Source organism: Dendropsophus ebraccatus, chromosome 14 (genome assembly GCF_027789765.1).
Source record: "Dendropsophus ebraccatus isolate aDenEbr1 chromosome 14, aDenEbr1.pat, whole genome shotgun sequence".
NCBI classification, from domain to species: Eukaryota; Metazoa; Chordata; class Amphibia; order Anura; family Hylidae; genus Dendropsophus; species Dendropsophus ebraccatus.
In genome coordinates, this window is record NC_091467.1 from 35,644,825 (window position 1) to 35,669,957 (window position 25,133).

General features: G+C 42.6%; 1 protein-coding gene across 1 annotated transcript in view; it reads left to right on the forward strand.

Moving 5' to 3' along the window:
- Positions 1-25,133, forward strand: part of LOC138771861 (piezo-type mechanosensitive ion channel component 2-like) — a 110,995-nt gene that overhangs the window by 73,844 nt on the left and 12,018 nt on the right. The window contains exons 23-53 of the mRNA XM_069951864.1: positions 1,295-1,471; positions 1,773-1,916; positions 2,871-3,071; positions 3,199-3,403; positions 4,136-4,237; positions 4,794-4,959; positions 5,682-5,925; positions 6,728-6,824; positions 6,896-7,058; positions 7,919-8,008; positions 8,615-8,715; positions 8,815-8,886; positions 9,887-10,011; positions 10,343-10,457; positions 10,988-11,068; positions 11,152-11,318; positions 11,400-11,596; positions 11,684-11,809; positions 12,825-13,061; positions 13,507-13,765; positions 13,853-14,041; positions 15,642-15,843; positions 16,074-16,203; positions 16,673-16,820; positions 17,725-17,939; positions 18,991-19,149; positions 19,397-19,544; positions 20,994-21,182; positions 23,722-23,814; positions 24,519-24,688; positions 24,767-24,883. Coding sequence (XP_069807965.1) covers positions 1,295-1,471; positions 1,773-1,916; positions 2,871-3,071; positions 3,199-3,403; positions 4,136-4,237; positions 4,794-4,959; positions 5,682-5,925; positions 6,728-6,824; positions 6,896-7,058; positions 7,919-8,008; positions 8,615-8,715; positions 8,815-8,886; positions 9,887-10,011; positions 10,343-10,457; positions 10,988-11,068; positions 11,152-11,318; positions 11,400-11,596; positions 11,684-11,809; positions 12,825-13,061; positions 13,507-13,765; positions 13,853-14,041; positions 15,642-15,843; positions 16,074-16,203; positions 16,673-16,820; positions 17,725-17,939; positions 18,991-19,149; positions 19,397-19,544; positions 20,994-21,182; positions 23,722-23,814; positions 24,519-24,688; positions 24,767-24,883 — 4,829 coding nt within the window. The remainder of the gene's footprint in view (positions 1-1,294; positions 1,472-1,772; positions 1,917-2,870; positions 3,072-3,198; positions 3,404-4,135; positions 4,238-4,793; positions 4,960-5,681; positions 5,926-6,727; positions 6,825-6,895; positions 7,059-7,918; positions 8,009-8,614; positions 8,716-8,814; positions 8,887-9,886; positions 10,012-10,342; positions 10,458-10,987; positions 11,069-11,151; positions 11,319-11,399; positions 11,597-11,683; positions 11,810-12,824; positions 13,062-13,506; positions 13,766-13,852; positions 14,042-15,641; positions 15,844-16,073; positions 16,204-16,672; positions 16,821-17,724; positions 17,940-18,990; positions 19,150-19,396; positions 19,545-20,993; positions 21,183-23,721; positions 23,815-24,518; positions 24,689-24,766; positions 24,884-25,133) is intronic.

Here is a 25,133-nt window from a genome sequence, read left to right on the forward strand (position 1 = left end):
GAGACGAGAGGGAGCAAGCGAGCGCCGACCTGTCAGGTCACTTCTAGCTTGCTCCTCGCTCCCAGCTTGCTGCCAGTGCTATTAATTGCGCGGGGGGCTGCCGGGGCACTGCCCGGGTGATCACTAGATTGTCCGGGCAGCCCATAGAAGATGACTATGAGCAATGTTTGCAGACTTAGGTCATGTTCCCACTGTGTAAGACACTGGCCGTTCTGTGACACAGAACGGCCGGTGTCAGAGAAGATCATCCCGGCCGGTACTGCAGTACTGGCTAGATGATCCTAACTTCTGATAAATCCATGTGTGCCTGCATCCTAATTCATCGCTGCAGACAATGGAGCGTGCAACCGGTGCCGCACACTCCATTGTGTGAACTGACAGGTTCTCTGTGGCCGCTATTCAATGAATAGTGGCCACAGAAAACTGACATGTCAGTTTTTTGCCGCTCTGTTAGGGATCCCGGATGGAGTGTATACTATGGGTGAAATTTATGGGTCGGATCGGTATTTTTTTCGCATCCGGCCGATCAGTGCCTCCTGGGCCAGTGCAGTGGAGAGGAGGCATCATGGGGGGGTGCGGCAGCACGCTGAGGGGGCGCGGCCTCTGCGTGCACCACATTTATAATTTTTCCGGGGGAAAAATGATAGTTGATTTCATTTTATTCGCACAGACGGGCTCCGTGCGCTCAGGATTTATGTAGAGGCAACGCGCTTCTACATAAATCCTCTGAGCTCCGGAGCTGCGGGGATATTTTTAAGCTCGGGGTAAAAAACGCCAGACTTAATAAATGTCCCTCTATGTATATACACACTGGCCGGGATTCCCTCAGCTGCAGCACAATGTAAGTTCCGTAGTAATCACGGCTGTTGTTAAAAATCTGCAACAACAGCCGTGATTACTACTGAACTTACGTGTTGTGTGAACATAGCCTTATATTGCTGCTGTTTTCTAATACAGCTAAATCGTCAGGAAGGTAGGCTAATGGCAGCACGTCTCTTCCACAAGATGTACAGGGCTCCATGCTGGGAGTGGAGCAAGACGGGGAGGAGATGTACTGCTGTGTCTTGTGTCTTGTGATATAAGTTTACAAACATCTTTCATAGTAAGCAAAGGTACAGTTTTTTCTTTTTTTTGGCCTGAATGACGTTTGTCTGAAATATTTGTACATGCAGAATAGTTAGAGACTCCAGCTCTATCTTTATAGAATGTCTACTGATCCAGGCTATTTTCAAATGCTTTGTCCTCGGCAATTGACAGTGATGCTTCAGTAGTTGTTGTTGTTTTGTATTTCCAGGTGTCTCTGATGAACTGCCTTTTCTACATGCCTTGGGTGTTTGCATTGCCATACTCAAACCTCCGTCCATACGCCTCAAACATCTCCACGGTCTGGTCCTGTGTCATGGTCATCTGCAAGATGATGTATCAGTTGAAGTTTGTCAAACCGATTGAGTTTTCTTCCAATTGCACTGAGGTCTGTCTTTTTTTGTTAGAAAAAAATAATTGTGGACGTTTGTCATTAAGCCAAAACCAAAAATGGATTCAAAAGTAATGAGTAAAATTAAGTACCTATACTCCGGATTTATACTCCGCCGTCATTCCAGATTCACTTCTGGTCTTGGCTCAAAAACTGTATTGGCATTTTCCATACGTTCCTTACTGACATTAGGGCAAATTATGTTGTACATTTGTTATCCTTTTTCCTGATTTGCGATATGTTTATGCTAATATTTTCCTGTTCCCATGGCTCATTGTACCAATTCCTTTAATTTCAGGGCATATATCGCAATGGAAGTCTCTACAGCCCAATCTCAGAAGAGTTGCTACAGAAATCTGTACTATATATTGCCCCTGTGGACCCAGCTCTGTGGTGTGGGGGACTGAGAAAATGTGCAGATAGTGTTCTACCATGCCTGCAGGTAACTCCATATCCTTATCTGTGTTCTTCTAATATATGTGAGTGCATCGACATGACATGGTTTCCTTATGTATTCACTATGAGTAAGGCCACACATTCGTGTGTATGTGAACTCACTCATTTCTTTGGCCCCATACACACATCAGTACGTGTTCTAGATGTTTGTTAGAGCTGTGATCTGGGCCGCAAAAAACTAAATCACAAATCACCTATTGTAAATGAAGGTGTTTGTGCAACTGCGGATGCTTTGCGGACAGTTGCAGAGGGATACGGATGTGTGAATTGGGCCTAAGAAATGTATGTACAGTGTATGAAGGTGACTAAGGGCCATAATACACGGCCTGATAACTTTAGTAAACGAGTGCTGATCTGCTACATTGGCGCTCATTTACTGGGCCTATTACACAGCTCCATTATGATGCCGCATGTTAGCAATGCCTGTGAAGCCCTTGCTTTATAATGTAAATTACAAACTGTATACGTTGCCTCTCAATGCTCCCCAGTGTCTTCCTGGCTTCTCCATGCTCTCCGCAGCCGCCAGTACAACTTCAGAGCGGGTCTCTGAAATGACAGGCTTATCAGCCAATCACTTTAGAGACCAGCTCTGAAGTTGCACCAGTGGCTGCGGAGAGCATGGAGAAGCCAGGAAGACACTGGGGAGCATGGAGAGGTAACGTATAAAAATGTATTATTTTCTTTACAGCTTCATCAGCCGTTGGCCAGGCATCGCTATTACACGTAGTGTATAGTGGTCGGCAGCTGATGATTTTAGGTCTGAACCTGAAGACGTGATCAGCCAATGACCGTCGTCATCAGCTGATTGTTGTCTGTATTACACGGAGCAATAATCTGCTGAATTGGACTGATTTGGCAGGTTATCTCTCCATATGATAAGGCCCTAATGCTGTATGGAAGTCTACTATGCTAATGCTTATCGACGTTTCTTTATGTGTAGAACCATCTGACTGTTCTGGCACTGATGGCTATCGAGTCAACAGTGTATCGGCACCAGCTGTATTACCGTGTCCACAACAAGCTCCCTACCCCTATCACTGGCAGCATTTTTGATAACATCACCCGCTTGCATCTTGATGACGGTCTCGTCAACTGCTTCAAATACTTTGTCAATTATTTCTTCTACAAATTTGGACTTGAGGTAAGTTATAGAATTAAGACCATTTAGACATTGACAAGTCACAAATCCTCAAGTTTGTGTAAAGTAGAAGTGGACTTTTTAGCAGTAGAAAGAAAAGATATATATTTAACTTTTTTTTCCCTTTTAGATTTGTTTTGTGATTGCAGTAAATGTTATTGGCCAGCGAATGGATTTTTATGCAGCCTTCCATGCCGGCTGGCTCCTGTACTTGTTATTTTTGCGTCGTAGAAAAACTATAGCAGAAGTTTGGCCAAGGTACTGCTGCTTTATAGCCAGTATTATGACTGTCCAGTACTTACTTTGCATTGGCATTCCTCCAGCATTCTGCTCAGGTAAGTTTACCAATGCCACTATCATGTGTACACCATAGATCACTTGTCCTATCAGTGCTTGCTTGCTCCTCGTTCCCTCCCCGCTGACGGTGCTATTACACGTGCCAATGGTAAGCAGGCGGGGGGGGGGGGAGGTGCAGGGAGCTGCAGGAGCAACGGCCAGCAGACCGTCGCTATCATTCTATTTTTTTCAACATGTTAAAAGACAAGGATCAGCCGACATCGTACATAACAGCCGATAAATGCTTGGTGTAATAGGGCCTTAGTAACAACGCGCGGCCGACATTGAACAATTGCCAAAACAGTTAATACTTACCTATCCATACTCCTGGTGTCCTCCGCTCTGTATGCGTCCCAGCACCGCATGCTGCAGTCTGAGTTGACAGGCCGGTCTGTCAAACACTCTGAATCGCTCTGAAGCTGCAGCGTGCAGAGCCGGGAGCGCAGGAGAAGACCGGGAGCCTGGACAGGTAAGTGTTAACTGTTTGGGCAAAGGCTGCACGGACATCACTAATGATGTCCGTGCAGCTTTTGCTAAATGGTTATCAGCCGTGTAATAGGCCCAGTGAACGAGCGCCGATCTAGCGGATCGGCACTTGTTTACAATATTGATCGGGCCTTCATTGGCCCGTTTAATAGGACCCTTACAGTACTACTTATTCTAGCTGTAGTTAAAGTACTATATTCTGTGCAGCTCTGTGCAGTCATGTAATTCTTTGTTTTCTGCTATAGATTACCCATGGAGGACGCTTCAACTTAAACCCAGCTCAAACCTTATCAAGTGGCTTTATCTTCCTGACTTTGCCAAAAGCCCTGATCCACGATTTATCTTTTGTATGTGAACTGACTGTAAAACCCATACCTTTTGCATGTAATAAGCATTATATAGCAAAGTAATTTGTATTTATATAAGACATTGGATGCACCATACATATCTGATAGATTTGGGTAGAACCTATGAAATCAAGGGTCCCCTGACCCCCTCTGTCCTGGTTGCTGTCACCAGAGGTGATTAGGAGAGAGGGAAACATATAATATATATATAAAATTGAGTAGCTTTGCAAATACGTTGCGCTACTTCTATTGACCTTGATCTACAACCTATATCATATAGCCTATGGCTGCATATACTATTTTGTTGGCTACTAGGTAAATTAATGAATATTTTTGAATTTCTGATTTCACTCTATTGTCTAGTGTCTGTCAATAAAAAATGGTTAGACAATGGATAATTTTAGATAGTGAACTATTGTCTGGCCATTGTCTATGACTACAAGATACAGAAAGTAACTGTACATTTATTGAAATTATTGTATTTACTTCAGTATATGTAACCTGTAAAGTGGAGTTCCCTGGCTTTGATAATACTGTATTCTGCATTTATGCCTAGATGACGCCATGCTGCTGCTCCTTGCTTCTCTGCAGTGGCAGGTATTTGAGGATGAGAACTTGGCCTGTGTGCGAATGCTAGCTGGTGATAACATTGAGATTAGTAAAGACTTGGACCCAGGAGATTTGAGCCAGTATAGTCCTGTACCCAACTTCCTCCACTGCAGGTGAGTACTGACCAGCAATATGTGGCCTCAGTCTCTAGATAGATAGATCTGACACAAAGCAACTGAATTGAAGAACTGGAGAGACAGAAAGCAACTGAATTGAAGCCTGGAGAGACAGAAATGGCTGCACATCGCACCCATGGTTGACACGAAAGCTTGTTCAGCTACATTAAAAACCAACATCAGAAGTTAGTATATAATGCAATCAAACCATATTGCCTCATGTACCACGTGCAGGTCTCTGATACACGAGTCCCTAATAAAACACTGTGTCAGTCAGTGAACGTAAACCCTCCAAAGCGTGTACAAGCAGGGACGGGGAGCCACGGAATGGGCCTGCAACCCTAATGTCACAGGATCAAACCCCAAGGCCCCCCCCCCGGAATACCGGCACAGTGTTGTTTGGTTAGGGACTCATGTGTATCAGAGACCTGCACGTGGTACATGAGGCAATAAGGTTTGATCTGAACAAGCTTTCGTATCAACCATGGGTGCGATGTGCAGCCATTTCTGTCTCTCTAGGCTTGTGAATTGAAGATCTGTCCATTACAAGACACCAGGGGAAGTTGGGGTTTACCTTTGTTGCTGTATAAAAACTCTCATTGCCATTTAATGTATACTGTAAGCCATGAACCCTTTGCTAGAATATAGATGTATGAATTTTTTCTTTAGCAAACTATTAAGTATTTGTGTATTATGCATTACTATTCTATTCTGTACAGGTCCTATCTGGATATGGCTAAAGTGGTGGTGTTTAGTTATCACTTCTGGTTTGTGCTGTGCTTGATTTTCATCACCGGTACAACCCGCATTAATATACTGTGTATGGGATACCTGATGGCCTGTTTCCATTTCATGCTGTTTGGTGGTAGCCTTCTGATGAAGCCAGTCCGTCATGTTCTGAAGCTGTGGGACTACCTCATTGCCTACACGGCGTTCGTAATTACTATGAAAAACCTTCTTTCGGTAAGTGTTTTAACAGAAAAGGGGACAGGATTGGGGGTCCGGGAGAAATGGCTGATGTGTTTGTCTCTAAGGAATGGCAGATCATAGCCGTGACCTCATCTGCAGTCTATACAAAGAGAACTCCAGGTTATCAATGTACAACAGGGGTCCCCAAACTACGGCCCACAGGCCGCATACGACCCCCAGAGGCTATTTATCCGGCCCCCATCGGACTTCCACAACGCTGCCTATCCCTGCCCTTGCCCCGCATCCACGCCGCCGCTGTCGTCATCCCCGGGCGGGGCGGGCCCCTCGCACTCTTGGAATCCCTCTGGTCAGTCGCCGGAGGGATCCCCCAGCAAGTGCAGCGACGTCATTATTAGTATATGGAGGGGACATTATTACTATATGGGGGCACAGCAGGGGATCCTACATACAAGGGGTAACCCACATACCTGCTTGAGTGCTGCTTGAGGGGGTGAAGGTGAAGTGGGGGGAGTTGAAAGTGGGGTGAGGGGGCTGGTTGAGGGTGTAAAGGGGGAGTTAGGGGGGGCTGGTTGAGGTTGTGAAGGGGGAGTAAGGGGGCTGGTTGAAGGGGGGGTGAGGGGTTGAGTGGGGGCTGGGTGAGGGATGGAAAGAAAGAGAGATGCTTTTACTTTGGGGGGAGTTGTGGCATTTTGCACTGGGATTTGATTATAGTTTGTTTTTTTATAGTCCGGCCCTCCAATGGTCTTAGGGACAGTGAACTGGCCCCCTGTGTGAAAAGTTTGGGGACCCCTGATGTACAACAAAAAAAATAAACATTAAAAATTACTTTTTCCAGATTGGGGCTTGTGCTTATCTAGATAAACTGATGAAGAACAACTGCTGGCTCATCCAGACATTTAGTATGTTTTGTACTATAAAAGGATATGACCTGGGTAAGTTACAGTTCTACTACATAATTTATTGTATGTATGGATTCCTTCCTCATTAATTCCTTGTCTTCCAGCAATACCATCTGATGAGACATGTGAACTCCCAGAAAATGAAGCAGGAATTGTGTGGGATGCAATATGTTTTACTTTCCTTTTGATCCACCGTCGTGTATTCTGCAGCTATTACTTCCTCTATGTGGTGGCAGATCTGAAAGCCTCTAAGCTACTGGCTTCAAGGTATGGCTTCTCATATGGATTCTAGTTCACCTACATTTATAGAGATGTTTTACAACAAACCCCATAGACACAGACAATAGGAAAACATTGGCTGAGGCTGAGCTGGGAGCTTCATCTATTGTCTTCGCTTTCTACTGGTGCTGCCTTTCACTGTAATTCTGTACAGATCACTACATACACTACATATCATCAGAGACAGAACAGGAAGTGTCAGCTTAGTTTTAAACCTAATGGTGTGAATAGAAATATTTTAGAATTATTATAAAATATAGACAGTAAAATGGAAACCTAGAAAAAAAATTACCAACAATTTTTACAAAATATGTTTAACATAAAAACATAAAACAATAGGTAATTCTCTGATACATTCCTGGGTGCAATAGGTTTGCGAGTAAAGGCCCTTTTACATGGGCCGATTATCGGCCAGGATTGTTGCTAGAAATGCTTAATCGGCCTTTGTACATGTGACAGCGATCAGTCAAGGAGCGGGAAAATGCCCGATCCCCAGCTGATTGCATCTTTTGTGTGGGCTTTAAAATCTATTGCTATTGGCAGCACATCTCCTTGTGTAAACTGAAGATGGGCAGCCACTAGCAATAGATTCAAATGGCCAACCAAACGATACAGTGATCGTTCGTGTGGCCTGGTCACTCGATTAATCGTGCCTGCTAAAGGAACTGCAAATGAGTGCCGATCTCCGCAGTCGGACGAAGATTGATTAATGAAAAAGGACTAACCATAAGTCACTTTGCATTGGCCAGGGTATTTAGCTATAGGACTAAAGGCAGCAAACTATGGACTATGAAATGTAAGCAGCTGCCAGAGGAATATTTACTTTACCTTTATTTTTCTGAAAACAGAGGCGCAGAACTGTTTGAAGAGAAGATTAAGAAAGTAGTGGCTGTACGTCTAGAAGAGGAAAAGAAATGTGCCCAGGCAATGAAGAAACAGTAAGTGCTTAGCAATAAGGTGCTTTGTGTCTGTTCAGATGTGTCTGCTAGAGATGGGTTATGTAAAATATGGTATTGCTGTAGATCTTAACTACTGCCCCTACAACATTGTTAGCTTCTGATGTCTAAAAGAAAATTTTAAGCTCTATTTCATGGTCAGAGTACAGGTGTCAAGGAGGCGATGCCGAGCTGCAGTCTTTACTGATTAACGTACAGTCAACCAGTAACGGCAGGGAAAGAGGAGGCCTGCATGCTGCAGCTCTGCGTCACTACCCTGACAATTCAACTTCACATAGAGTGGGCAGATTCCCTTTAATATATGTATATGTGTGACTAAGAATTTTCTTAGTATGTTTCCTAATACTGTAAAGTTTAGATCTAGTTCACCAAGATGTGTCTGCCTTAAAGGGGATGACCGCTCCTACTGTAACAAAGGCACGCAGCCCATGCAAATCCTGCTAAAAGAAGGGAATGTGGGGAACAGTGTGATGTCTCATGGAGGCTCCATATTACTACGTCTATTACAGACCAATGTAAATGAGACCTTTGCATGAGCGGATTGGTACTTTTTGTACAATTGTATAATTATATCACATAACCTGGCAGAATGGAGCAAATTAAATTGAAGCAGAAAGCAACAAATGACGCAAAAGCAAGGAAGGAGAGTAGAGGAGGAGAGGAAGCACTTGAGCCGTCAAAGGACAAAGGTAAAAACTAAATGTAGTAATGTAAATTCTAATCCCCTTACTTTTTTCTTTTGGTTATATGGTTTGGTGATATGTGTGTTCTTTGTGTGTTTTTAATAGTAGATGATGGTGAAAAAAAAGACAAAGATGGGAAAAAGAAATGGTGGCAGCCCTGGGTGACTCACACAACAAGTAAGATTTGTTTATTTAGAAGAGTAACATTAGAAAATTTCTGCACAATGATATTTAGAAGTTTATCTCTCCTGGTTACGTATTACACGAAATGATTATTGGCACTACTTAGCTGATTACCGGCCATTCAATCCAATAATCGTTTTGTGTAATAGGACATATTAAAAGGCCACAATCAGCCGACATGCACAATGTTCTTTCATTGCTCAATTTATGCAGGGACGCTCCTTTGCGCATCACCCCGCGTAACAGGAGCGACGGCAGCAGACCACCGCTGACTTCAATAGGCAACCTGAACAATCTAAGGATTGTTTGGGCAGCCCCTCCCTCTGCTCCCCGCTGGTTGCACTGCTCCCCATTAGCTGCCTGTTTGTGTTATAGCACAGGCAGCGAGAAGAGAATGAGGGAGAAACCATCAAGTATAGTCATAACTGCAATCGCTGGTCAGGAGCACTTGCAGCTAAAGGGACCTGCTCGGCCACTAGGTGCTGCAAATGATGACAACTCAGGGGGCCCAGTCTATTGCAAGAGCGGGCCACTGGGCCCCCTAATGCGGTGAGCCCAGTAGCAGTCGCAGACTGCTACAGTGGTAGTTACGCCCCTGTTAACAGCTGAAAGAAACCTCCACTTTATGCACAGTTTACCAATATTTCTAATGTCTGACATAGCACAATGGGGGAGATTTATCAAAGGGTATAAAATTAAGACTGGTGCAAACTGCCCAAAGCAACCAATCACAGCTCAGTTTCCAGCTCTGGTGAAAGGAAAGAGGATCTGGGATTGGTTGCTGTGGCCAGTTTGCACCAGTCTAAATTTTACACCTTTTGATAAATATCCCCAAATGTCCTTATTCAGTTTTGTTGGTTGTACTGTCGATCATATATTGATAATCTTTCCTAAGGATAACGTCAAAATGAAATCTCAGAAACCCTCCAAAAATAATCTAACCTGATTGGCTCTTAGGGTCAGTGTTCTTCTAATCTATATTTGTATCCTTCAGTGGTTCGTAGTGGAAGCTACAGCCTATTTGATACAGACAGCGAAGATGAAGAGGAAGAAACTGGGGATGAGAATGGGAAAGGAAAGAGGGAAGAGGAGCCCCCTAAAAAGAAGACAGCTTTCCAGGTAAATAATTTGGTTTCCACCATATTGTCTCACACTTCAATAAAAAAAAAGCATGTGCCAGAAGCATGTGCTAGTACATTAGCTCAGTCTTCATGATATAACTTTATGCAGATATACTGTAGATTGCCAACATTCAGTCTGTTACCCTGACTGCTGTTCTGCTTAGACATTTAATTGCCTACTATAAAATGAATGAAAATATATAGATAATACTAACACTGCAAGTGGGAATGTGTCAGAATCAACAACCTATACAAAAATCAGTTCTTAAGTTTCTTGAATAAATGAAATTCCTGTACAAAGATATTATGTGTTTTAACCCTGTCTCTAGCTAGCATATGAAGCATGGACCACAAGCTCCAAATCTGCATTGAACCTACGGAAGAACGATGAGCAGACCATCAGAGAGCAGATCCGTAAAGAGCTGGAAAAACAACAGCCAGATGGTACAATATTGGGCCATGTGGAGCCAACCACTTGCCTATAGATGCTACTTGCTATTGAAGGGTCCACAAATAACTTAATAGACTTTACTGATGATATACTGTATGCGTCATGTACACAAAGATTATTAAAAGTGGAGGGGTGGGTCAACTCAACTTCTTTAATGTATTTACAAAGTCACTTAAAGTGGTTACTATCATGTAAAAAAAACTTTTGATACATCACACAGACATATACAAAGTTTTGAAAGGTAAGGGTCTCAATGCCCACTAGTTCTAGCAGGGAGAACAGTATGGTTCTGGGCTTCACTCCCTGGTTCTGATCTGACATGTAGCATGTGGGCTCCATAGATTTACAATGACAATGACAGTAATTTCTTTTATTTTTTATTCAGATTATATTATTAAATTGACTCTCAATGGTTCCAAAATGTGAAATGTGTGAATGTGATGTGGCTCAATAGTTTGTCATACATATCATACATACCTATGGAATACAGACTGGTATTCTGCTTTTATTCTTGTTTTGCTAGTAGATAATCAAGGGAAACAAGAGGAACCCCAACAAGAGGAATCTCAGACTGAGAGTCAGGATGATACCGTTGATGGACCAGGTATGCTGTGGTAATACAATATTTTATTATAGGTATCTTTTAACCACCATTGACTCATGCAATTTTTTGTTCCCATGTGACAGAGAATATTGTTCAGAGGGTCCTCAATATCTTGAAGTTTTCCTGGGTCTTCATCCAAGCTCTGACAGATGACATCATTGAAAGTCTCAACTCTTTCTGTAAAAACAGTGTGGACATTGCCACCATCTTGAGAATAGAGCGCTGCATGTTACAAAAGAACCTGGACAGGGTAAAACCTTAAGAATAATTTGGTGTCCTCCTTCTTTACTGTTATATTAAACAATAAACCATTTTTTTTTATAAATTTCAGGGTAAAGAAGCCTCTCAGGAGAGCATATCTGAGTACTACAAAGCCAAGCAACTCTCAAGGACTCATACCTTGTCCAGTGAGGAGAATGATGACCATGTTAGTTGTACAAGAGAAGAGACTCTCCAGTCCAAGAGGTTGGAAGTCTGCAAGATGATGAGTGTTGAATCTCAGCAGTCTCAGGACAGTTTTGTCTCCAGGTAAAGATGAGAGCCTTGTAGTTATACTGAATACACTAGAAGAGTACAATAAAGTATCAGCTTATGATGTTATCATTGTTTTGGAAGCTGCCCCACAGAGGACATGGTTTTGTCCTTTGAAGACCCCACTGGTCCTAGTGAAGCCCCAAAAGACCGAAAGCCCCATCGCATGCTTGCCTTCGACTCAACTTCTGTTGAGAGTTTGGACTCCAGGTAAATGTTGGGTGTTGTGAGCGGCATCTGAAAGAAGGTGACGTAACTAAAGAAACCTCAGTACTAAAACAAAGGATGATGCAAACAACACACGGCTAAATAGCCATTATGCATCTTATTTAGGGAAATAAAAATATTTTTTTTTGTCCGCAACATTCCATTCCAGCCAAGAGATCTGACTGATCAGCTCAATAGACTGTTGCATCTGATTGACAGTTGAGGAGTGAAGCAGGTTGCCGTGAGCTTCACCTGGCTACATCTCATGATCACAGCAGGTTTTAACAGTGAGACCTTGTGCGATCTTGAATTGAGTTCAATCTAAGAACTGTTTGCAGTTCCCCCAGTGGTGGCTGCAGGTAGCCTGAGTTTTATTATATAAAGTGTTACTGTCGTTCATAGAAACTCTTGACATGTTGCACAGGTTTACATAAGTTGGGGTCTCAGTGTGGAGAGCCCCTCCTATCATTAGTTATAGCTGGAGGAAGCGCATAAGATATCAGCAAGCTTCACTTCCAGCTAGGTGCTTAGCCTGATTGATTACAAGAGGGCTCCATAGACTTATAAAGAAGATGCGTTAAACTGTGCGTTTCCCTCAGCTGTAACCAATAATTAATGGGGGTCTCGGCAAAAGTTAATTTAAATGACAGTCATGCTTTAAAGAATATCTATTGCTAAATCCCCTTCATAGACTTAGCAAATAGGTTAATTGATTTTAAAAAATCAATCTTTGGAGTTCAAAGTAAATTTTTGATGTCGCACACACAGTTTTTTAAAAAAATCAATTTAATCTTTAACCCTATGAAGCTCTATGTGAGAACAGCAGAGCTCCAGCCACTAAAAAATAAATAACGCTCAGCCATAGACGTTCACTTTAAAGGCTTTTGTGTATATTCTTGTACAGGTTATGTGCCAGTGAATAAATGCATTAGTCATTTCAGCTTTCATTCATAGCATGAGTGTTGGAAATTAAAGATTTTTTCCTGTGCACATGTTCTTTTATTTTGACCTCCCTTAGTCATGGCGTGCATGAAGATGGTAGATTGGAGCTGGGTCAGGAGGATGAGGACTATGAAGGGGATGCAGAAATGACAGAAACAAAAACAGATTTCCCACCGTCATATAGCACCGTTATTTTAAAGGAAGAACTGCAGTCTTCTGAAGCTGAGGAGACATCCCAAGGCCAGGATGGGAGCGGCAGGCCACTGGCAGATGTCCCACAACTATTAACCGCTAGTGAACTGCTCCTGAACAAGTAAGTAGGGCGAATCTATTAATCTGGCTATATAGAAAACCTCAGAGGTCAAGGGGCTATTTGTGCATGGTTACATGCGGTGAGGAGTGCTAGGTGGTATAACCAAAGGAATGCACATAGATCTCCTTGCTTATGTCCAGTGTATTGGACATGATATAGCAGCTAGTCCTCTGCTTCTGAGTATGTGCCATAGAGAAAGAGTTGGGGACATCATAGCATTTTGTGTACTGTAGAGATATAGGGGAGCAGGATACTATCTACTGTACATGGGCCCTTGCACACTACAGAAATCATGCAGCCATGGATTCTCTCGCTTGACAAAGTCCCCGCTCCTGCCTCCTGCTCCCTAGAAGGAGATAGGAAAATTCTAGGCATTCGTTAGATACCAGTAAATATATATATAAATCCCAAAATCTTATCCATTCTGCTCCCTCATGTTCCCCAGGATGTATTGTGATGAAGAACTGGAGGAGTCAGACAGGTTTTATCAGAGTCTTCCCCGCCCTCTGCGTCTCATCTTTGCTCTCTACAACACCATTGTATCAAAGTCTGAAATGCTCTGTTACTTTGTCATCATTCTCAATCACATGGTATCCGCATCCATCTTATCCTTGATTCTACCCATTCTCATTTTCCTATGGGCAATGCTGTCAGTACCTAGACCCACAAAACGCTTCTGGATGACGGCCATTATCTATACTGAGGTACCAGCTCTGATAATGTGCCTATAATATTCAATTTGTTTTGCATTTTCTTTGATAAGTTGATGATTTATATTGCTGTCTTCCTAGATTACAGTTGTCCTCAAGTATTCGTTCCAGTTTGGCTTTTTCCCATGGACATCTACAGTGTATCGGAGCATGAATGCAGATAAACCGTTCCGTCTCCCCAACATAATTGGCATTGAAAAGAAAGATGGCTATGTACATTTTGACCTAATACAGCTTCTTGCCCTGTTTTTGCACCGGTCTATCCTGAAAGTAAGTTTAGAACATTACCATGCCACAGTGTGATGCAGATTGTTGCAAAAATGTATTTATTAGTATTTGTAGATAGAGATGAGCGTACCTGCCAAAAGTTGGGATTTGTAGGAACCCGAACAATCAGCATTGGAATCCCGCTGTCTGGAGAGGGTGTGTACAGCCCAAGGACTTCCTGGAAAACATGGATGCAGCCATAGGCCATGTTCACACTTTGTAAAACACCGGCCGTTCTGTGACCGAGCCAAGTCTCTAGCTGCAGCACAATGTAAGTTAAGTATTAATCACGGCCGTTGTTGCAAATCGGCAACAACGGCCGTGATTAATACTTAACTTACGTTGTGTGAACATGGCCATAGACTGTGTCCATATTTTCCAGACAGTCCTCAGGCTGCATGGCTATATCCATGTTTCCTAGGCAGTCCTCTGGCTGCATCCACCTTCTACAGTCAGCGGGATTCAAATGCCAATCATTTGGGTTTGTGTGAAGCTGAACTTTTGGCAGCTTTATTTATCTCTATCTGTGACTACCTCTCAACCTAACAAATCTTCTAACAACTAGTTTCCCTTTGCAAGATTTGAACAGCTGTGAAAATGGCACAATTGTATGGAAAAGTCAGGTATGACATTCTAAAGTCTTGTAGGATTTGCATTCACTTCTAGACTTCAAGAGCCATATCTGACTTTTCTGTGCAATCAGATCACTTTGACAGCTGAACAAATCTTGCAAAATGAAACAAATTGACAGAATATTTGTTAGAGTTAGGGCCTATTACAGTAAAAACTGTTTAAGCAAAGGCTGCACAGACATCGCTAACAATGTCAGTGCAGTCATTGCTAAACAAGTATCGGGCCGTGTAATAGTACCCTTAGATTTAGGCAGAAATGTTGTAGATTCACTCACCTGTACTTATCCAGTGCCTGAGCTGTAAACTACCAATCCACCTATCTACCTGTGGAAAGTGGAGAAGTGTTCTTACAATTTAAAAATACATTTTTCATTTTTGCCAAATGCTAATGAGCGTCTTTGGGAATGACCTGAAATTGTTTAACATAGCAGACAGAACAATAGTTGTTAGTTTTGATTGTTACTTCTATTGTTCACTCCTTCTAATCCCAGCAAAAAAAGAAACAATGTGTACATACACAGAAGATTAGCAAACATTTAGCGAGCGATCACTGTTGAACAATGATTTTAAGGTCAGCTTAAAAGATGCAATCAATAACACACAAACGGATTATTGTTTACTAGAGATGAGCGAACCGGGTTCGGGTTCGAGTCTATCCGAACCCGAACGTTCGGTATTTGATTAGCTGGGGCTGCTGAACTTGGATAAAGCTCTAAGGTTGTCTGGAAAACATGGATACAGCCAATGACTATATCCATGTTTTCCAGTTCAGCAGCCACCGCTAATCAAATGCCCAAAGTTCGGGTTTGGATCGACTCGAGCATGCTCGAGGTTTGCTCATCTCTATTGTTTATATTTGAAGGATATAACAATTTTTTTCCGCTCGATAATCTTCCCGTGTAATAGGGCCCTAAGACTCTGTTTGGCAGATCTGTATGCATTATTATAGTAATGATAGCTCTCATGTGTAGTGCCATGGTCTGTGGGACAATAAGGAGGTCTGTCTACCAGAGTCCAAAAAGAAAAAGAAGACAAGGAGGCAGAAGAAACGAGGGAGTAAAGGAGAAGACGAAACAAACATGGGACTGGTTCCGTGGCATCTTTTTAAGCATCAGAATGCTTCTAAGAATGTCTTCAGAAAGAGGAGAGCTTCACAAAAAGCAGTGGTCGAAGGTACCAGGCCATTAGTTTTTCTTTTAGGGGAGATTGTGGTATATGTATGTGTTACCCCCTCCACATATGCCTTATAAGTAGAGTTGTGCCAAGACCAGGTATTTATAGCCACATTCAGTGTAAAATGACAAACTAAAGAAAAGTCTTGCATGAATAGATAGCTCACTGTGCCAGTAACAGGAAAATGCAGCCTGTGTGCAGGTCATACATAACCTCTGTTTACCTCTCAGGTACCCCTCAGAAGAAAGACAATAAGAGGAAGTGGAACTGTTTCAGACGTAACCCGAAAAAGAAACGCCAGTCAATAAAGGAGAGGCTGAAGCAGCAATGGATCAAACTAAAGAAACTAGCAGTGAAAATGTAACATTTTATAATGTATATGGGAGCAAATAAGCAAAGCATCCGATCGATAGGTGGCCATACAAATTACACTTATACTAGCAGAAAAGGGATCAGGCATGTTACGAATTACATAGTTTCTAAAGTTGAAGAGCCTGTGAAGTTTAACCTCTAACCCACGTGTTGATCCAGAAGAAGGCGACAAACCTTTCTGAGGCAGATAGCTATTGCCCCCTACTAGGAGAAAAAATCCTTCCTTCTTCTAAATGTGATCATAATATCTCTGGATCAACATTAATTTCCAACATGCCTGATCCTTTGTTGAACAAGTGCTCACAGAGTATGTAGTATATGGGGAAGGGGGGGTCTAGAAAAATAACTGTCAGCTGAATTAGTGTCAGTCACCTTTAGTCATCCCAAGATCTTATGTAGTTTCTCTTCAGTCTTGTGATAAGGTTACGTAAGCCATGGTTGTCTTGTCTTTTCACAGAGCTCTGCAGATCTACTTGCCAATAAGACAGTTCTTCTATGACATTATACACCCAGAGTATAGCCCAGTGTGTGACGTCTATGCTATAATGTTCCTGGTCGATGTCATTAATTTTATCATTGTCATCTTTGGATACTGGGCATTTGGGGTAGGTATTGTAGATGCATAGGTTTTTGTCTCTTAAGGTGGCCATACATCTTTAATACCTTTGTCCAGATTCCTCCATGCATGTGAATTCTTGGCTTGCCCGACTATTAATGTGTTTTCATTGTAGGATTGTGCATTGAAGCCCAACTGATCTATCCTTCTTTTCCCAACATCTGTTGGGAGGGAATCTGTAGAACTCTATTCATATTAGTCGGCTTGTTTAGATGACTGTTCTCTAATGTGTATGAGGCCTTAAAGCGACTCTGTACCCACAATCTGACTTCCCCAAACCACTTGTACCTTCGGATAGCTGCTTTTAATCCAAGATCTGTCCTGGGGTCCGTTCGGCAGGTGATGCAGTTATTGTCCTAAAAAACAACTTTTAAACTTGCAGCCCCTTGCCCAACAGGCTTGGCTTAGAATATCTGTGCCCTAACTTTGTATTACCCCTCCGTCCTTCCTCCCCACCCTCTTCATCATTAGGAATGCCACTGGAACATTTTCTCCATGCTGAACATTGCACCGGTGCTTAACAATCCAGCCCATGTGCCGGGCTGCCACAGCTGGGGAATAGGAGACAATCTGCCTGGAGCATTCCTAATGATGAAGAGGGTGGGGAGGAGGCACAGAGAGGTTGTGCCATCCTAATGCATACACAATCTAGGCCACTCCCGTTGGGCACGGGGGTGCAAGTTTAAAAGTAGTTTTTTTAGGGCAATAGCTGCATCACCTGCCGAACGGACCTCAGGACAGATGTTGGATTAAAAGCAGCTATCCGAAGGTACAAGTGGTTTGGGGGGGTCAGATTGTGGGAACAGAGTCCCTTTAAACTCCTGTAAAAAAAAAAAAACTTTAAAAATTTAACTTAAGAACACAAACTGAAATTCTGAAAATTTCCTCCACAGAAACATTCTGCTGCAGCGGATATCACAGAATCTCTGTCTGAGGATCAGGTGCCAGAGGCTTTCCTGGTTATGCTTCTGCTACAGTTTGGCACCATGATTGTTGATAGAGCCATCTACTTGCGAAAGACGATGTTTGGAAAGTGCGTCTTCCAGGTTGTCCTCGTGTTTGGCATCCATTTCTGGATGTTTTTTATCCTGCCTGGAGTTACTGAAAGGTACAGCACTTGGCTAAAGGGTTAACAAACAGCAAAAACAAATATCCATAATATGTCTATATTGTGAATCTGAATGACAAAATTTTACAATATGTTTTTATGTTTGTATGAACAACTAAAAAATAACGTCAGGTTTACAAAAGACGTCCAAAAAGAATTGATTGAATTTTGATGTCCGCGCAGACAACGTCTGTCATTTTATACACTGCGTGCATTGGACATCTGTCATTCCATTGACTTAAATGCACTGCATATTATATATCGTAGCATGCGGAATTATCTGATCTATTAAAATATTTTATTATTGTTCCTGCATGTTGAACAGTGTAAACGGAAAAAAACCCACCAGGATTGCAGATTTTTTATAATGATATATCAGAAAAAAAACTAATAAAAAGCGATCAAAATTTTTCTGTTACATTATGATACAATATGATATTTCTAAAAACTAGAGATCATGGCGCAAAAAAATGACACCCCAACCAGCACTGTAGGTGGAAAAATAAAAGCGCTATGGCTCTAAGAAGGCGGGGAGGAACATTGCACTAACTTAGCCCGGGCATCAATAGGCTCGGTCTTGAAGGGGTTAAACTGAAGATTTGGTGAAAAAGGCTCCGAGGATGATTCTCAGTGTCCCGTGCACAATAGAAACTTAAAATGTCACAGTCGTCAGAGACATGTCAAAAGTTTTGATCGGTCCGGGCAGGGAGAGGACCATGGACCATAGAGCTCCATTATAAGTCTGAATCTTTTTTCTAATTCATAGCGGAGAGTAGACGCGCTGCAGTGTGTCTTCTCCCCGTTGGTTCTCCCGAATGGTACGGGTCGGAACACTCAGACCCGGACTGATCAAAACTTTTGACATGTCAGTAGGACATGTCAAAAGTTTTTTGTAACGGCAATAACACTTTAACATAAGTCTTCTAACCTGCTGTTAGTTTCCCATAATTATATACCAATGTCCTGTGTCATTCCATTTATGTTTTTATGTCCCGATATCACACGTGTAACTTCTTTATGTAACGCATCCTCATTCTTGACTGTTTTGCAGGAGATTTAACACAAACAGTGTGGCACAGCTTTGGTACTTTGTAAAATGTGTGTACTTTGGGCTGTCAGCTTACCAGATCAAGTGCGGCTACCCCAACAGAGTCCTGGGAAACTTCCTAACAAAGAGTTACAACTGCATCAACCTCTTCCTATTCCAGGGGTGAGAGGCATGCACCTATGACTAGATACACTTATAGTGATAGACACTAACTCCTAGAATCAGCCAAAAATAGAGAAAATGCTTATTCGTTGGTTGATTGAATAGTTTTTAAGTCATTGTGATCAGAAGCACATGGCCTAGGGAACGCTTGACCAACAATAATGAGGTTAATGTTTGCTTGTTTTTTTTATGTGTGACTGTCTGGAGTCCTATCATGATGCATTTTTTTATACCTTATTCCTTATAGTTTCCGCATGGTACCATTCCTGACTGAGATGAGGGCTGTCATGGATTGGGTTTGGACTGATACCACACTCAGTTTGTCGAGTTGGATATGTGTAGAGGACATCTATGCTAACATTTTCATTATGAAGTGCTGGCGGGAGTCTGAGAAGGTAAAAACTGTGTTTTCATATCACTCTCATTGTGTATCTCTAACCGGCCAAAAGCCTTACCTTTTTCTGCATACGTCTGGCTGACCTCTTTTTCTACTGTATTAGAAGTCGCAGTTAAAGAAGCAGTTCACAAAAATTATTATTGCCCCCCCCCCCCCCGCTAGGAGATGGCACTAATACTCACCGCAGCTGATCGGTGTCCCGCGGCGCCGTTCAAATCTGGCACGCGCTCACTTCAGCTGTGGCTCCTCTTCTGTGTCCTGTGATTGAACGCCAGAAGTCACGCGCTTCCATAGAGAATGCATTGAAGCTCGTGAGTTCCGGCATACAATCACAGGAGACTGAAGAGGAGTCATAGCAGAGGCTGACATGAACTGCACCGTGGGACACCTATCAGCTGCGGTAAGTATATGTGCCAGCGCCTAGCGGGTGGGGCAATAATAATCTTTTGTGAATTGCTTCTTTAAGCAGTCCTAAAGAAAGGTATTTAAGTTATAAGATAACATATACTGTCTGATTTAATTCTTTTTCTCTGTATATAGATGTATATGTAATATTTTGCCACTTTCATTCAGCCATAATATAGCTGCAGTTTTGAATTCTTACTCTTAGGCCTCATTCACACTATGTATTTTATCATTAAACAACAGCCGTTGTTGCAGGTTGCAATAACGGACATTGTTTAATGACAGCGGCCGATTACATTGCAGCCTATGAAACACGACTGTAGTGTATACACACTGTATACACTACGGCCGGGGTTCTCTGCGGCCTCACAAAATTACTGACAGGTTTATTTTGTGCGGCCGCTATTCACTTAATAGATAGCCATGTGCTCACATTGTTAAGTACGGCTCCTTGCCATACTTTACACTGTGCTCTATGGCTAATTGGAGTGCGGGTACACCGGAATGTGCCCACAATCCCAATTAAAATGAAGTGAACATGAAGTGAAAATGAAGTGATACTACAGGTGAACAACTGAGACATCGGCCATTGTTCTAAACTGCAAAAAGCGGCCATGTCAAATAATGGCCAATGTTCTCACTTTGTGTGAACATGGCCTCATAGTGTGTCTCCTGTGGGTTTTTTTTGAGAAATCACCATAGTGCACCACCCTGCTGCACATAACTATACGCTATACGCTTCCAGTGTGTTGCTATAGCTTGCGTCTCCAGCATATGACCCAGCATAATGTAAGTTTATGGCACTAGATCTCGCTATGGAGATTCAATGGAAACGTTGTTTTGTTTCTCATATTATATAATCAGCCAGCTCTAGGATTATTATTTTTACCATTTGTGAATTCAACTTCTGTAGAACCTGATTCCTCTCTGTGGATTTGCCCTATTCATTGTGTATTTTGTAAAGTATGGTGTCTTCTGTGTTTGCCGACATGTTTTGTGCTTTAAAATAAATCTGAAACAATTTTACTGTTCGTTTTTGCAGAAATACCCAGAGCCCCCGGGCCAGAAGAAGAAAAAGATTGTGAAATATGGAATGGGCGGAGTGATTATTTTTGCCTTGATCTGCATTGTCTGGTTCCCATTACTCTTTATGTCATTGGTGAAGTCCGTGGCTGGTGTCACCAATCAACCCCTGGATGTTTCTATTAAGATCAGCATCAGTGGCTATGAGGTATAAACAGCCTTACTGTGTTATAGTATACTGCCCCTAACCTCTGGCCTCTGTCTGTCCGGGCCTGATGGGTGGTGGTTTGGAGAGTCACAGGTTGAGGAACGCTACTGTACGATGCAGCAATAAAAACCTTTAAACATACCAAATGCTTCCCACCCAGATCAGCTACTACGCATGTCCTGATGTCTCCTCCTATCAAGCTGCCACTGACTTCTTCTATTGTGACCATGTAACCTAGACAAGTAGGATTTATCTTGGATGTGGCATGTGCATCAATCCTAATACACACAATTGTGTAGATAGTCCCAATGTTTTGTGCAAACCAACAGGTTTTTGCTACATTTCGCATCTTTGGACGCTCACCAAGTGGACAGGGCTTTCCATATAGCACAGGTGTCAAACTGCAATCCCCGTCTAGCTGTTGCAAAACTACAATTCCCATCATGTCTGGAGAGCTAAAGCCTTGGCAGTCCAGGCATAATGGGGATTGAAGTATTGCAACTGGAGGGCTGCGAGTTTGACACCCCTGCTTTAGAGAGTTGGCCACCCTGCAAACTGAATTTATCGATTTAGTAGAAATCTATGCCAGCTCAGAGCTGGTGTAGATCCCTGAGGCAGCCTCAGATACTCCTGAATTTGTCGATAAATCAAATGCATATCAAGAGGTGCATGAGTGCACTGGTGGAGGTTTAGTTAACACTGGCAAGTGAAATTCCACTCTCAGTAAATTCTCCCCACTATCTGTGGTCACCAGGAGTTAGGGTGGGTTCACACTGAGGAATTCTCGCGGATAAATTCCGCGGAATTCCGTCGCCTGTACGCGCTCACAGCCGCGCGCCTTTCTGACGGCTTCATAGACATCATTCTATGGGCCTGCTGATTCTGCATTCCGCCGAAAGAATTGTCGCGTCAATTTTTTTCGGCGGAATGCAGAATCAGCCGGCCCATAGAATGGTGTCTGTGGAGCCGGCGGAAAGGCGCACGGCCGTGAGTGCGTACAGGCGAGGGAATTCCGCTGAATTTATCCGCGAGAATTCCTTGGTGTGAACCCACCCTCACTCTGTAGAAATAAGCTGAATATTTGCTAGTCACTTTATGAAAGTGGGAAGAAACACAAGAACCTCTGCCTATATGTGGGGTTAATCTGGTAGTAAAAGCAGAGTATGGAAGTGGAGTTCATCCTTAAATGTATTGGGAAGAAACACAAGAACCTCTGCCTATATGTGGGGTTAATCTGGTAGTAAAAGCAGAGTATGGAAGTGGAGTTCATCCTTAAATGTATTGGTCTAACCTAAAGCATCCCTTCTAAAGGTGAACAGATATACAGTATAAATCATCATGATGCAAATCTACAGCAAGCAGCAGATGGGACTGATTTCAAGTTTATAGAGTAAAGGATTCCCTACCCCTACCTGTCTATATGCTTCAAATGTTTTAGCCTAGCACAGGATGAGTGGTTTGCCTATTTTTATATTCTTTTTTTCCTAATTTAACCATTTTGTCCATAAACTATGTTAATGCAAGATACAGTGGTACCTCGGTTCTTTAACTTAATTGGTTCAGGAAGGCAGTTTGAGAACCAAGCAGTGTCTTCCCATAGGAAATAATGTAAAACGTATTTAATTGGTTTCAGCATCCACCAATAATTAACTACAGTATCATTTATAACACTGATAAGTACCCAGTGTCAACACTAGAGTATAAAACAGCACTAGAGTGTACAATACATTATAAACAAGAAATATTCAAGAAAACCAGCAATTATATTACAGTGTCATCAGCCCCTCACTCATCCTTCACTGTATAGTGCCCCCCCCCACCCCCACCCAGCACTGTAACAGATGGGATATGGTGGTACACTGCCTGTATTACTACTGTACTGTATATGTACTCCAGCAATCATATACAATACTGTACTGTATGTGAAGCCTCACCAGTGCTAAACTCAGCAGGTACAATCCACCATCCATGCTCGCAAAAACGTTCGACTACCAAGCAAAGTTCAAGTTCCGAACGCTACTTCCAGGTAAATTTTCGTTCAAATGCCGAACAGTTTGAGTTCCAAAGCGTTCGAACACCGAGGTATTACTGTATTTCTTTTCTATCACTGTATTTGCATACTTAATAAAAGTAAAGTAAAAAAAAAAAGACATAAAATTAAACAAATAACAATTAACTATCTGCTAGCAGAGACAGCACTCCAATAGCAAACTCACTATTACTAGTCCTACAGTACAGCTGAATCCATACATTTCATTACTGCAACTAGGTCATGTGATTGCCAGCCTGACCCACAACAAAATCAGCGTATAATGTAAAACTAGAGGCATCAAGGGAAATGTAAGCAGCATTAGGACATCATTACTGTTGGGAATAGGAATCAATATGGCTGAAACCCCATGTCTGCCACAAACAAGTAAGCTTACGGCCTACACAAGAGCCTTTACATTATTCTCTTATAGGCTCTGCTGCACTATGGATGCAAAAAGAAATATCCTGGGGTGCTTCTTTAAGCAGAGTCTTTTCCTTTATTTTTCAGCCCTTGTTCACTATGAGCGCTCAGCAACAAAACCTGGTGCCCTATTCACAAGTAGCCTATGATGAACTCACCTACAGATATGCCTTACATCCTGTAAGTATGCATTGATGTGTGCATGGTCGGGGTTGGGCATACATTTTGCAATGCTTTGTGGTGCCACAACACCAATAAAACACCAATGCTGGTGAACTGAATCACCCAGAACATTCATGGAATTAACAGGAACACTAATGTCCGACAATGGACGTTTTACTAAAATTCTATGATACTTAGGGCCTTTAGTCTACGCAGTCAATTACATGGGCTGATCTGGAGGAGCAAGCAAGCGCCGACCTGTCAGATTAGCACTCGCTTGTTCCTCGTTCCCCACTCGCTGGCGGTGCTATTAAACGGGGTGGAGAGCTGTCAGAAGTCAGCAGACCATCGCAATCGTTCTAGTTTTTTTCAACAAAGACAAGGATCAGCCGACATCGTGCATGTAAGCTGATTGTCGAGCAGGCAAAGTAATAGCATAAGGTAGACCATGACTTATCCACTAACACTTTCACAGTGGTGAACAACCCGCAGCTCGCTGGTTATTGCAAGCAGTTCCCATGATGCCAGGACACCCTTTGGCTGAAGGAAATTATAGTTCTGTAACCACTGTGCTAGACCACAAAAGTAACTTCACTATCAATGAACGGAAGACAGGTCATTAAATCTGGGCCATTTTGTATAAGATCATGTATGTTTGATAATCCACATTATCTGAGCTGCTGGACTACGGACTTAATTTTCTACTTCCATTTCATACGCAGTCTGCAATGCAGTTCATAGTAAATTACATGCCAGAGGACATTGTAACAGCCAAGATAAAGAGTAACGCCAGTCTGCTGTGGACCATAAGCCCAGCAAGCCGGGAGGCCATGATAGAGGAGTTGTCTGAATCCACTCAGATATACTTCGATATTCACTGGAGCATCCGCAGGTGGGAATCTATATAAAGTGAAACAATCACATGACAGTCCTGATAACCTACTAACACCCATAACATTGTGTGTTTCAGAAATGCATCCATCGTAAAGAGTGCAGAGAGTTTTGGGAAGCACACTGTATGCTATGAGGACACAGAAACCCGTGACGATATAGTTCAGATGCTGAGAGGAGAAAGGAAGGAGCCAGTGTACGTATTCTCCATGGAGTCTCTGCTGCCGACAGGCATGCCTTTACGACTTGATAAATCTAGCAGAGCAGACACTGAGGGGGAATTTGAGATTAGAGCAGCATAAAAAGGAAGACTACACAGCACTTGTTTGTAGCCTGTAACCATAAATATAGGTCTGCACAGGAACTGTATACAGTACAGTGAAACTGTTAAGACCCTACGGGCTGACTGTCAGCGCTCGTTTGCTCCTCGTTCCCCACTCACTGCC